The 12,225-nt window shown below is 40.1% G+C and overlaps 1 protein-coding gene across 3 annotated transcripts; it reads right to left on the reverse strand.

Moving 5' to 3' along the window:
• Positions 1 to 24: 24 nt before the first annotated feature.
• LOC137395077 (nuclear receptor subfamily 2 group F member 1-B-like) lies at positions 25 to 10,582 on the reverse strand. 3 transcript variants are annotated; one of them, XM_068081863.1, is made up of 8 exons: positions 10,360 to 10,582; positions 6,875 to 7,185; positions 5,977 to 6,145; positions 5,567 to 5,716; positions 4,920 to 5,086; positions 4,467 to 4,723; positions 721 to 851; positions 25 to 443 (listed from the first exon to the last, which is right to left on the reverse strand). In XM_068081863.1, exons 2-8 carry the CDS (start codon positions 7,169 to 7,171, stop codon positions 145 to 147), a joined length of 1,470 nt encoding a protein of 489 aa, XP_067937964.1. In that variant the 5' UTR covers positions 7,172 to 7,185; positions 10,360 to 10,582; the 3' UTR covers positions 25 to 144. The 3 variants fall into 3 exon arrangements, with proteins under 3 accessions (XP_067937964.1, XP_067937966.1, XP_067937965.1); XM_068081865.1 differs by lacking the exon at positions 10,360 to 10,582 and adding an exon at positions 10,126 to 10,182; XM_068081864.1 differs by lacking the exon at positions 10,360 to 10,582 and adding an exon at positions 9,708 to 9,740.
• Positions 10,583 to 12,225: the final 1,643 nt, after the last annotated feature.

Raw genomic sequence — 12,225 nt, forward strand, 5'->3', positions numbered from 1 at the left:
CATTATGAGAGCTTTCTACTCATTGCTAATGTTTGCCACTGCTTCAGTTTTTAGCACCGTCTCATTTTTGCTGGGCTATCTCCTCTATATCGTGAGCACTTCACCAGTCATGCATCTAACGCCTTATGAGTAACACAAAGTCAGTCATGCTCGTGGACCCGTATTCATTTGCTGGTCAGGAGATGTGGGCCAGCAGAAGGTGTTGCCGCCAAGCAGCATATCTCTTATAAGTGTGTCAATTGGTGTCTTTCCTACTAAACGCAGGAAGAATAGGCTTTCTACAACGGACGGGCTGATAGTCTTGAGGGCGGGAAGGCGGAGCAGCAGCCGTCCTGCCCTGTTAGGCTGTTGGCTGTACTGTATTCTGTCATACTCATCAAGTGCAGCTTGTGTTCTCTCTTGTAGCCCTTGAACTGATCCGGAGTCATGTAACCCTGCGACGTCTGTAACAGTGCCACATAAATGCATTTAATATTCAGATCTGTCTATTGAGAAATTAATGCAAACAAATGAATGCCTAATCATATCACAGTTGGTATATAGTTAACAGAACATTCAATTTCTGCAACAAATGTTTTGTTTCCAGAGGTATCTGTACTTGTACTTTCTTGGAATAGCATGTGTGATATCGTAAAACATGTTCTGCGTCCAGAGGTATTTGTATTTGTACCGCTATACCGGCATGTGTAGTACAGTAAAACATGTTTTTGCAACCTTTACCTGGTGAAAAGAGTACCAGCGCTTTTAGGCAGCTAAATTCAGCCGAGTCCATGCGGAGCATTGCCAGTTTTTCCAACTGGCTCTGTATATGCTTTGTCTGTTCTTGAGGACAACCATTAGCTGGCTGAAACCTGGAAGCAAATCAGACTCTAGATGGCCATCTGAGTTTACAATCAAAGCCATGCTGTAGTAGTATTAAAAGGAGATTAACATTAGAGAACATTAACAATACCTTACAATAATAACTCCATCAAGCTGGGTTTTATTCCACAACCATTTGTAGATTTGCCTCCCTTTGTCTGACTTCATGTTATAAAATATTGAAATGCTGATGACTATGCCATTTTATTAAGAAAGTTGCAATACTCATATATTCATTCATGGAAAAATCTTTGAGTGCAATTAATAATAGAAGATTCTGCATTTGTTGTCTTTTAAATAAGTTTGATAAATACAATAAATATCGCAAGTCATCTCTCACAGTTCCCGTTCGTTCTAGTACTGCAGAAGTTTCTTGCCAAAACTTGGGAACGCGAGTCAGTAACTCACAAAAATTGAACAATCAGCATGTATGACAAATTTTTTTGATTAACTACAGCTTACACGCAGCAAACAGCTTAATCAGTTTTGGGCTATTGCGTCTGTATATCTTCATTAGACTATACATTTAATCCTCTGGTCTACATCGTTTTATTGTAGACAATGTCAGCAAGACATCATGAGGTTGCAAAAGAAACAATATGTGTCACACACCGAGAGAATGTAATACAGGGTTAGCAATTGTATTTGTCTCCCCTGCTCATGCCATTTTTGTTATAAACAAGTTGCACTAAAGGATGCAACGCTATTACTGAAAAGGATCACATATAATTTTTCTGCGACAGATGTATTTTTGTTCAGCACACCACATGTTATAGTTTTATAAACTGTTACACAGGAAGCCCTGAACTGTACTAAGTATATGTAGCGAGCTGTGTTGCTGTGCACAGCTGCTATGAAATGTAGAAAAATTGGCAAACTTTCCAGTCTCCTTTTAATTTTTCTCTGAAGATTTTTGGAGCTAAATTTAAGATTAGCAGAAGAAAGTGTGTGTGGCTACTTGACAATAAGCAAAACCCTTTATAGATCGTCACTCCAGAAAATTTGGTGTCAAAGTGTAAACCATAAAGCAGATAGTCTGTTTATAGTATTTTGTAGCTATCAGCTCTACGGGAATTGGTAAACTTGTTATTCTTTAAATTTGGCTCCCAACTTCAATTTAAACTCCAAACATTTAATACTCCTGAAAACAGCTTGAAAAATTTTTGTTTTACTAAAACTAAAGATAAAGGAAAGTTTGCTATAACCAAAGCATAGTATATATCAAGAGTTGCTAGTTTTATTATAAGTTTATTACAATACAATATAATTTTTAACGAACGCAAGAAAAATAGATTAGACAAACAGCGTGAATGCAACTACTGCAACTCCTAATCATTGTAATTCATAAGAAAAATGCTGTTTTTGTAACAATTGATCTAGTAACTTTCAAAGTAAGTCCAGCGTTTGCACTAAAATATCGATTTATGATAGGGAAGATGATGCAATCGCATAGCGTTGATTACATCCTAGTATAAACAAATATTTGTGTTTCTATCCTTACTAGCTAATCAATGTTAATACATATTGCTAGTGGATGTAGATTAATAACTTTAATAATGGTTGGTAGTCTTTGAAACAATTTACAAACTAACCTTGAAAATTGTTCAGATAGGAGTTGTCAAATTAGAGAGCGGACAACTTATATTTTTGTATCCTCAAGCTTCTTAACTGAGTTTTGATACAAACCAGCTCTAACTATTTACTATTTCTATCAGTCACAAAGCAGTTTTCAAACTATATAAAGTGTTAATCAAGTTCCTCTATACTATAAAACTAGTTTCTAAAAATGCAACTGTCAAGCATCGGAAAGTCTTTAAAAATTATTTCTTAGTAAACATTCTTGATAGGATACTTTCAGCTCAGTACTTCCATTGGCTGAATAAAGAGATTGAAAATAAAATAACATAAGTTATGATGGCAGGAGCTGAACATGTATCACTGACAGTATAACAGGGTAGAAGAGAGCTGTAGTATAGCCTTAGATAGGGTGATACCATGAGTAGGGAACGGTAGCGAAGATGTAGAGTTTTGTTGAGAAGACAATGATAGTTTATCGGGCTATTATAGAATGCTAAGTGATCAAACAAACAAGTTGCTAAAGCACAACCTATCAATCTACAAGTGATGACAATTTCAACAAGACTTAGTTGAGCTCTAACTAATGCTTAATCACCTGAAAGGAAATAGATTAGCCATTTCTTCGTGTAACTGCATCATAAAAAGGTCGCAGAACGAAATAGTGAAGCGGCTAAATTACTAAAATAATGTAGCTTTTTCAAAAACATAATCAAATCTGAGCGAGGAAAGGAATCAATTATGAACGGTTAATAAATACTAGTTTAGCTACAGTCATTTGTAGGAAATATAACAGTAGTTATGGTTTAGTATATAATAACAATAGTTATGGTTTAGTATACAATAACAATAGTAATGGCTTAGTATACAATAACAATAGTTATGGTTTAGTATACAATAACAATAGTTATGGTTTAGTATACAATAATAATAGTTATGGTTTAGTATACAATAACAGTAGTTATGGTTTAGTATACAATAATAAAGTTATGGTTTAGTATACAATAATACTAGTTATGGTTTAGTATACAATAACAATAGTTATGGTTTAGTATACAATAAAAATAGTTATGGTTTAGTATACAATAACAGTAGTTATGGTTTAGTATACAATAACAATAGTTATGGTTTAGTATACAATGCTTGGTAGGAAAACTAAAAGCTCAAAGCGCTCAAACAATGCGTTCAATCCTGTTTTGACAACTCCAGAGCTATTTGTATTGGACCAAGGTATATGCTTGTACGTGTAGTTCAAATACATAAAGTACGAACAATAAGATGATGCATGACTAACCACTATTATTTCTGGTTCGTGCTCTGAGAGTGAGACATCCTGCTCAGTTAATGACTAGCAGCCATGGAGCTTTCCCTTATATAATTAGCTTAATGGAAATTAAACAAAACAGATTTGTGCCACAAAACTCTTCAAGTTCAGAAAGAAATTTGTTTTGGTAAATGTAAAAGAGCACAAAAATTAAACATTCTTTCTATTTGACCTTGAACTTCAGCCTACTTGTAACAAAAATAATAAAAAATCCCAGCAGACAGTGTAGTTTCAGGGTGTTATTCAAAATCCTGGCTAATATCTTCTGCTGAATCCATTAATAGAGTTGAAAAGATGGAAAAAGTAAACTTTGACGAGAATAGATTTTTGTAAGCAAAGCGAAACTAACAAATCTCACAACGATCACTCTCAAGCTGACAGCATCCTACTAATAGCTTATCCACTGACAGCACCCTACTAATAGCTCAACAACTGACAGCACCCTACTGATAGCTCATCAACTGAAAGCATCCTACTAATAGCTCATAAACTGACAGCACCCTACTACTCACTCATAAACTGACAGCACCCCTCTAATAACCATCAACTGACAGCACCCTACTAGCAACTCCTCAACTGGCAGCACCCTACTAATCACTTATAGGCTGACAGCACCCTACTAACAACTCATCAACTGGCAGCACCCTACTAATAACTCATAAACTGACAGCACCCTACTAATCGATTGAGTAGCCAGATAACCTACCTCTGATCCCCTGCTGTCGTTGGAGGCTGAACCGAGGTAGACAATATAGAATAGATGTAGACTGGTGAACAGCACTGAGCAGCGTTGAGTATAAACAGCTCTGTCCAGCAAGATCGAAGCAAACAGACTTGGTCTATGAGAGGCAGTTCGGTAAAGAATGGAATATTCCGGGCCCACTCAACACCGGAAAAAAGCAGACGGGCTGCTAACTCGCACATGTTGTCCATGGCAATATGGCCACCAAATGCTGGTCCATTCTAAAAACATTAAATAATTAACAAAATTATTCCTCTTATTTTTAACATGCTCGTTACAAAAGTTCTGTCGTGCAACTTTTAGCTGTGTGTGTTCATAAAATCTGGACATCCTTTATTTAGTATATGCATTTTGAATAAGTTGAAAAGAGCTCATCCATGCTTTCACGTTTGTTCTTTCGAAGATGTGATAGGCTACCTGCATATGGCTGACAGGGTAAGGCTCGGCCCTCAAAAGCACTGAAACAAAACTACTCATGTAGTTGCAAGTGTTAATCCGTGGAGTCTCTGAGGTCCCAATGGTTGGTGGAAGCGAGTAGGCGTACTCTGTCGGTGAAGCTGGATGAATACGGCCTCTCTGCACAGCTGAAATATTTCAATTGATTTCGGCCACAAGTTGTACAGATGCTATTATAGGACTGATTGGACTATTCAACTAGATGTTGCTATAGAAATCATCGAATGCTATTATAGAACAGATTAAATGCTACTAGAGAAATCATTAAAAACTGCTATAAAAACTATTAGATCTGGCTATCGAACTGGTCCTATGAGCCAAACCATGTTCTGATCGAGCAAGTCTAGCATTATCACTCGACATCAACTTGCTGGGCGAGTTTCAGCCCAAATTGGAGCCACACGACGTAATACCTGACTACTTCACCTCCCCTAGTCCGTTTGCGCCTTTAGACATTCACAGGCTTTCCACAGCAACAAATGATCAATTTTTTGTCAATCGGCCATGTTCAGATAATTTTCGTCATTACAATCTTTCCTTTAATGAAATAATTTGCGACTTTTTTCTAAATATAATGTATTTAAAATGTCAAGTAAATGTTGAACTACCTTCTCTGCGCATGCCTGCCTTGAGACATTTCTTTAGCCTGCAATACTGACACTGATTGCGATGTTGTGGATCGACTGCGCAATCTCTCGTTCCTCTGCAGGTGTATGTTAGATTCCTTCTAACAGATCTTTTAAAAAAACTTTTACAGCCTGAAAAAGCAAATATTCTCAATGGTAAATGTTATATCCAAGTTGTATATTTTTTAATCTCTGCCAATCACTTCATTGACTATCTCATTCTTAGACCTTTCTGAGTCATTTCCTGCACATACAACCCTCTATTCACTCCCCATACCTCTACTACTATCTCATTTTTCGCCTTTTTGCCATTTCCAACTTAAATACTTGTCGTTTCATCATTTCCTTACTAGACGAATACTTTTCCTGTCGGCAACCAAAAGAAACCTAACCTTCGCATGTCAACTGCCCATAATGTTTGCCGCTAGACTTGTCTCCACACACAACACATGGAGCAAGCACCTGCGCTTCAGAGGGTGTTGTCTCCGACTGGAGTGATTCTGTATCGACATCTTCCAGAGAGGTCAGGGTGGAAAGGCTCTCTCTTGTTCTACATGTTATCTGCAGCAGATGTATGTAATCAAGCATGTACATATGAAGGTATGATCAAGCATGTACATATGAAGGTATGATCAAGCATGTACATATGAAGGTATGATCAAGCATGTACATATGAAGGTATGATCAAGCATGTACATAAGAAGGTATGATCAAGCATGTACATATGAAGGTATGATCAAGCATGTACATATGAAGGTATGATCAAGCATGTACATATGAAGGTATGATCAAGCATGTACATATGAAGGTACGATCAAGCATGTACATATGAAGGTATGATCAAGCATGTACATAAGAAGGTATGATCAAGCATGTACATATGAAGGTATGATCAAGCATGTACATAAGAAGGTATGATCAATCATGTACATATGAAGGTATGATCAAGCATGTACATATGAAGGTATGATCAAGCATGTACATAAGAAGGTATGATCAAGCATGTACATAAGAAGGTATGATCAAGCATGTACATATGAAGGTATGATCAAGCATGTACATAAGAAGGTATGATCAAGCATGTACATATGAAGGTATGATCAAGCATGTACATAAGAAGGTATGATCAAGCATGTACATATGAAGGTATGATCAAGCATGTACATAAGAAGGTATGATCAAGCATGTACATATGAAGGTATGATCAAGCATGTACATAAGAAGGTATGATCAAGCATGTACATATAAAGGTATGATCAAGCATGTACATATGAAGGCTTCATAAATCACCTTGTCTTCGCGATTGCGGTTGAGATCATAGAGTGTGACATTTCCACTCTGTTCAGCTCCTATTGATGCTGCTGTTTCACCTCCGTCTGTAGAGCACTCAGCCTTGGGAAGTTTAATGGAAAAGTCCACCGCTGACAAGTCATACAGAGCCTTATGTTCTCCATCTGTTGTAGGGGGCGACCACACTATGTCTCCTTTTTGTTCTCTTTCACCAACTATAGAGACATTTGGTAACTCCCACTGGTCATTGTCTCCGGCACACATGTTGTTTGTGTGCTGGACTGATGATGTCGTCATATTTCTTTTGTTTTCTGCAAATTTCCAACAGATCTGCGCATGTGGACACACTAAGATAGACGCTTGTACAAATATGCATTTGCGCATTTAATGCAACCACAATGCTTATGGAATAATTTACTACAAAATCAAGCAAACGAAAGTTATGGTTTTTATTGGATGGAACACCGATTGCATAGATGGAACTTCTAAATGCCGCAGAAACAAAAAGGAAATGATAATGATGTCCGTAGTGGTGAACCGAGAAGGCTCTCTCTCCCTCTCTCCCCTTTACCCCTCTCCCCCTCTCCCCCTGCCCTCTCCTTCGCAGTCAGTCGTTTTGACAATGACTGTCTCATGGTTTAGGCTTTATTGCTGACCTCCATGCAGCTCTGTTTTTGCCTTATCTTGCCACCTGTTTGGGTCTCAACTTCTTGTTACGCTTAGCTAAATCTTTGTATGTCAGCCTCAGTTTGGCCTAATTCCTTTTTCCTTCATAGAGCTGTGAGTGGTGAACTGTGAGTGGTGAGTGGTGAGCTGTGAGTGGTGAGTGGTGAGTGATGAGTGGTGAGTGGTGAGTGGTGAGTGGTGAGTGGTGAGTGGTGAGTGGTGAGTGGTGAGTGGTGAGCTGTGAGTGGTGAGTGGTGAATGGTGAGTGGTGAGTGGTGAGTGGTGAGCTGTGAGTGGTGAATGGAGAAGTGAGCCAGAGGAAAATAGTAGAAAATGGAAAACATTGGTGGAAAAAGGAAAAGAGGTCGAGAAAAAGATTCGGTGGGAACAGATTAAAATCCAAGTGATGGCGATGAGAGGAAGTTTGAAGCAACATACACTGCATAGTATTGCCAAGCTTAGAGAGAACTTCAACACACAGTTAATACGCGTATGATTGTGTTAGTATCAAGAAGTCCGAGCAGCTACACTATATACCAGTAGAGTCCTGTCAAACAGGAAGCTGTCAGCCTGCGCAAGTTGATGACTAGAGTCATTAAATGTCTGCCTGGTTTACAAAAATTAAATGCAATAGATCTTTCATGCCTTGAAGAGGTAATTTACAAGTTGTATTGCACAACATTACCTTCTCTCCATGGTACCACTTACAGCTTACAGAACTACCTTCTCTCCATGGTGCTGCATACAGCTAACAGACCTACCATATCTCCATGGTGCCGCATACAGCTAACAGAACTACCTTCTCTCTATGGTGCCGCATGCAGCTAACAGAACTACCTTCTCTCCATGGTGCTGCATACAGCTAACAGACCTACCTTCTCTCCATGGTGCCGCATACAGCTAACAGAACTACCTTCTCTCTATGGTGCCGCATGCAGCTAACAGAACTACCTTCTCTCCATGGTGCTGCATACAGCTAACAGACCTACCTTCTCTCCATGGTGCCGCATACAGCTAACAGACCTACCTTCTCTCCATGGTGCTGCATACAGCTAACAGACCTACCATATCTCCATGGTGCTGCATACAGCTAACAGAACTACCTTCTCTCCATGGTGCTGCATACAGCTAACAGAACTACCTTCTCTCCATGGTGCTGCATACAGCTAACAGACCTACCTTCTCTCCATGGTGCTGCATACAGCTAACAGACCTACCTTCTCTCCATGGTGCTGCATACAGCTAACAGACCTACCATATCTCCATGGTGTTGCATACAGCTAACAGACCTACCTTCTCTCCATGGTGCCGCATACAGCTAACAGAACTACCTTCTCTCCATGGTGCCGCATACAGCTAACAGAACTACCTTCTCTCTATGGTGCCGCATGCAGCTAACAGAACTACCTTCTCTCCATGGTGCTGCATACAGCTAACAGACCTACCTTCTCTCCATGGTGCTGCATACAGCTAACAGACCTACCTTCTCTCCATGGTGCTGCATACAGCTAACAGACCTACCATATCTCCATGGTGCTGCATACAGCTAACAGACCTACCTTCTCTCCATGGTGCCGCATACAGCTAACAGAACTACCTTCTCTCCATGGTGCCGCATACAGCTAACAGAACTACCTTCTCTCCATGGTGCCGCATACAGCTAACAGAACTACCTTCTCTCCATGGTGCCACATACAGCTAACAGAACTACCTTCTCTCCATGGTGCCGCATACAGCTAACAGAACTACCTTCTCTCCATGGTGCCGCATACAGCTAACAGAACTACCTTCTCTCCATGATGCCACATACAGCTAACAGAACTACCTTCTCTCCATGGTGCCGCATACAGCTAACAGAACTACCTTCTCTCCATGGTGCCGCATACAGCTAACAGAACTACCTTCTCTCCATGGTGCCGCATACAGCTAACAGAACTACCTTCTCTCCATGGTGCCGCATACAGCTAACAGAACTACCTTCTCTCCATGGTGCCGCATACAGCTAACAGAACTACCTTCTCTCCATGGTGCCGCATACAGCTAACAGAACTACCTTCTCTCCATGGTGCCGCATACAGCTAACAGAACTACCTTCTCTCCATGGTGCCGCATACAGCTAACAGAACTACCTTCTCTCCATGGTGCCGCATACAGCTAACAGAACTACCTTCTCTCCATGGTGCCGCATACAGCCAACAGAACTACCTTATCTCCATGGCGCCGCATACAGCCAACAGAACTACCTTCTCTCCATGGCGCCGCATACAGCCAACAGAACTACCTTCTCTCCATGGTGCCGCATACAGCTAACAGAACTACCTTCTCTCCATGGTGCTACATACAGCCAACAGAACTACCTTATCTCCATGGCGCCGCATACAGCCAACAGAACTACCTTCTCTCCATGGTGCCGCATACAGCTAACAGAACTACCTTCTCTCCATGGTGCTGCATACAGCCAACAGAACTACCTTATCTCCATGGCGCCGCATACAGCCAACAGAACTACCTTCTCTCCATGGTGCTGCATACAGCTAACAGACCTACCTTCTCTCCATGGTGCCGCATACAGCTAACAGAACTACCTTCTCTCCATGGTGCCGCATACAGCCAACAGAACTACCTTCTCTCCATGGTGCTGCATACAGCCATAGGAGCCATGAATGACAAGACAACTGATCTGGTCACAACCTTGTCAGTCATGCCTTATCTAATCAACTGGTGGGCAGTCCACAAGCATTCAGTCGAACTAGAAAAGTGATTAAAGGTCCTGACATATTAACCCTATTTCTAGCGTCTCTCCACATAAGCTGACCTACCTCTGCTCAGTGACCTTAGAGTCAGCCAGTGCAACAACAAGTTAAACCACAACGGCAGGTCGACAAGGTTTGGTCTCAAGAAACAATCCTCTAGGCTGAGATGCTGGAGCGGCAGACTGGCCACTCAGCGGTGTTGGCCGACGCCACTTCTAATCTAATCATGCCAAACTCAACTTTTCTAATCTTATAGGCAATAAGTCTTGGGTCTAACCTAGATCCTATGGAAATGAGTATCAACTAAAAGTGAGCTGCCAAAAACCACATTCATAAAGGCTATAGAAACATGATCTTTTGATTACGCGATGTTGAGCTGACCCAGTGACCCTTGACGACCTTTGCATCATCAGTCAAATATTAGTGGCAGCACAGCAGGCTTTGGAATGTTGATTGCAGCATCTGACAGCTGTGGAGAATAATTCAAAAGGTTTGACAATGACACAGGAATCCAGTTACATAATCAGTAAGCTAAAAGCTCAAGTCCGGAGACTGTTTAGTGCGGTAGCCCCATTTTTGCAATCAGAGAAAAAACTTCATCGCTAATAGCAAAACCTCTAGAATGAAACCTCAAAAATTTGTTTATTAGTGCTCAACAACATTAGACTCAGTGGAAACACAAGCAATCTTGGAAGCCTCAAAAGACAAGGGTGTAGAAGATGGATATAATTAGATACAGAGAGAGATATATATATATATATATACACACCATCGGCAAAGTTATAGTAACAATGTACAAAAATACAAAAAGAATAGGAATTCAGAAAGGTGTAAGACACTGTACGATCTAAACTCTTCACAGCAGTTCTAAAAACATGATCAAAGAATGCTAAAGACCTTGAGAGGATGATGCAAGACTTGCCTGGTGAGAGCACAAAATGTGGACTAGAAATAAATATAGCTAAGACAAAGTAGTGTTTGGACCAACAAAAAACCAAGCACAGTTGAAGTGAGTAACAACGACATAGAACTAGTAGAAGAATGTACCGGTATATACTTTGGACTGAGTTTTAGCTTACAAGAGAAAAACCAACTGGGGAAAGGTAAACAAAACACAAAAACGAGATGGGGCCGTTCGAAAAACACGGTATACATACAAGTATTAACTGTGTTTACAAAATATGTGCCGTATACATATTTTTAAGAGTAATGTATCCATATAACCGAAGAGTAAAATATTAAATTCATGTGGTCTACTAGCGGTGGGTCTACCAGCGGTGGGTCTACTAGCGGTGACATATGGAGTAGGAACATGGGCTTAATGAGCGACATGGAGAGGAAGGTGCAAACCATCCAGAAAAGAATAGAAAGAGCCATGTTAGGCATCATAACATATAATATAAAACAATGAATGCAAACGCGAACTAACGTGAAGGACATACTTCAAACTGTAAAAGAAGTAATTTGGGTATGGGCTGGACATGTACATATATATATACATGTATCTACATACATATACATGCATGTAGGCTATATGCTCCCTTGCTTCGGTTTGGTTGAGCTCTCCGTGAGAGGTGCGGCACTATTAGCCTTCATGCATAGCCCATCACTTTTGTGATTTGAGCACTCTGTTGTCAGTAGATTGACTTTCTTAAAGTCTGTGAGGCAACTTAGTTGTTTCATGACAGGAAGTCAACTCTGATTGGCAATGGGATTTATTTCCCCTGCCTGCTCTGAGCTGATGAGACTTCAATAGCCAAACCAATGCAGTCTGTAGCATGACTATATGTGTATATATATACTGTATATGTTCATATATATATATGATACCAGTATCAGCTGTAACTATTATACTAGTATCAGATGTGACTATTATACTAGCATCAGCTATGGCTATATACTACTGATATATATATGAATCAGGGAAGTTCT

Source organism: Watersipora subatra, chromosome 4, assembly GCF_963576615.1.
Source record: "Watersipora subatra chromosome 4, tzWatSuba1.1, whole genome shotgun sequence".
NCBI classification, from domain to species: Eukaryota; Metazoa; Bryozoa; class Gymnolaemata; order Cheilostomatida; family Watersiporidae; genus Watersipora; species Watersipora subatra.